The 1,957-nt window shown below is 61.8% G+C and overlaps 1 protein-coding gene across 1 annotated transcript; it reads left to right on the top strand.

Annotated features, from left to right (window-relative positions):
• Positions 1-1,746, top strand: KCNA3 (potassium voltage-gated channel subfamily A member 3; the record flags this gene model as incomplete). The annotated part of the gene is given in 3 exon segments (XM_006110139.3): positions 1-55; positions 58-357; positions 360-1,746. Coding segments are annotated over 3 exon segments (1,497 nt in total), but the record flags the coding sequence as incomplete, so codon positions are not given.
• Between the last annotated feature and the right edge of the window lie 211 nt (positions 1,747-1,957).

Consider the following 1,957-nt stretch of genomic DNA (forward strand, 5'->3'; position numbering starts at 1 on the left):
CGTGACCGTGACCGCGACCGCTACGAGCCGCTGCCGCCCGCGCTGCCGGCCGCCGGCGCCAGGACTGCTGCGGGGAGCGCGTGGTCATCAACATCTCGGGGCTGCGCTTCGAGACGCAGCTCAAGACCCTCTGCCAGTTCCCCGAGACGCTGCTGGGCGACCCCAAGCGGCGCATGCGGTACTTCGACCCGCTCCGCAACGAGTACTTCTTCGACCGCAACCGGCCCAGCTTCGACGCCATCCTCTACTACTACCAGTCCGGGGGGCGCATCCGCCGGCCGGTCAACGTGCCCATCGACATCTTCTCCGAGGAGATCCGCTTCTACCAGCTGGGCGAGGAGGCCATGGAGAAGTTCCGCGAGACGAGGGCTTCCTGCGCGAGGAGGAGCGGCCGCTGCCCCGCCGCGACTTCCAGCGCCAGGTGTGGCTGCTCTTCGAGTACCCGGAGAGCTCGGGGCCGGCGCGGGGCATCGCCATCGTGTCCGTGCTCGTCATCCTCGTCTCCATCGTCATCTTCTGCCTGGAGACGCTGCCCGAGTTCCGCGACGAGCGGGGCTACTTCGCGCCGCCGCCGGCGCCGGAGCTGCCGGAGGGGGCGGGCAACGGCACGGCGTCGGGGGCCGCCGCCGCGGGGGCCTCCAGCTTCTCCGACCCCTTCTTCGTGGTGGAGACGCTGTGCATCATCTGGTTCTCCTTTGAGCTGCTGGTGCGGTTCTTCGCGTGCCCCAGCAAGGCCACCTTCTCGCGGAACATCATGAACCTGATCGACATCGTGGCCATCATCCCCTACTTCATCACGCTGGGCACGGAGCTGGCCGAGCGCCAGGGCAACGGGCAGCAGGCCATGTCCCTGGCCATCCTGCGCGTCATCCGGCTGGTGCGGGTCTTCCGCATCTTCAAGCTCTCCCGCCACTCCAAGGGGCTGCAGATCCTGGGCCAGACGCTGAAGGCGTCCATGCGGGAGCTGGGGCTGCTCATCTTCTTCCTCTTCATCGGCGTCATCCTCTTCTCCAGCGCCGTCTACTTCGCCGAGGCGGACGACCCCACCTCGCGCTTCAGCAGCATCCCCGACGCCTTCTGGTGGGCCGTGGTCACCATGACGACCGTGGGCTACGGGGATATGCACCCGGTGACCATCGGGGGCAAGATTGTGGGGTCGCTCTGCGCCATCGCGGGCGTCCTGACCATCGCCCTGCCGGTCCCCGTGATTGTCTCCAACTTCAACTACTTCTACCACCGGGAGACCGAAGGCGAAGAGCAAGCCCAGTACATGCACGTGGGCAGCTGCCAGCACCTCTCCGCCTCGGCCGAGGAGCTGCGGAAAACCAGGAGCAACTCCACCCTGAGTAAGTCGGAGTACATGGTGATCGAAGAGGGGGCCATGAACCACAGCGCCTTCCCCCAGACCCCCTTCAAGACGGCCAATTCCACCGCCGCCTGCACCGCGAACAATAACCCCAACTCCTGTGTCAGCATCAAAAAGATATTTACGGATGTGTAACCTACGATCCCAGTGACCTGCTGTGCTCAGGCTCGTGCGGACCGTGCCCCCCTGGTCTGTGTATGCCCTTGTTTTAGACATTTCCAGACCATCCATCCAGGACAGGACAGGAGGAAGTGGACAGCGCACTTCATTCCCCCCCCCCCCCACCCCAGGACTGCTTCACACTGAAACAGGTGTCTGTTTTGCAAGTGGCTGCATTCTCTCAGCTCTTCTCTCTCTCTCTCTCTCTCTCTCTCTCTCTCTCTCTCTCTCTCTCTTTCTCTCTCTCTCTTAATATTGCAAACAGCAAACTTTGAATTTGATTTCCAGGACCCGCCCTATGGAAGAAAACAAAAAAAAAAACAAAAAAACCCCTGTACATCCTGGGAGGAAATGAAACTGCAGAACAGTTAGAGTAACTGTTTAACCTCAGAATTAAGACAGCTTTTCTTTACTAAGTAAAGCAGGCGCACG

Source organism: Myotis lucifugus, unplaced genomic scaffold (assembly GCF_000147115.1).
Source record: "Myotis lucifugus unplaced genomic scaffold, Myoluc2.0 scaffold_101, whole genome shotgun sequence".
Classification (NCBI taxonomy): Eukaryota; Metazoa; Chordata; class Mammalia; order Chiroptera; family Vespertilionidae; genus Myotis; species Myotis lucifugus.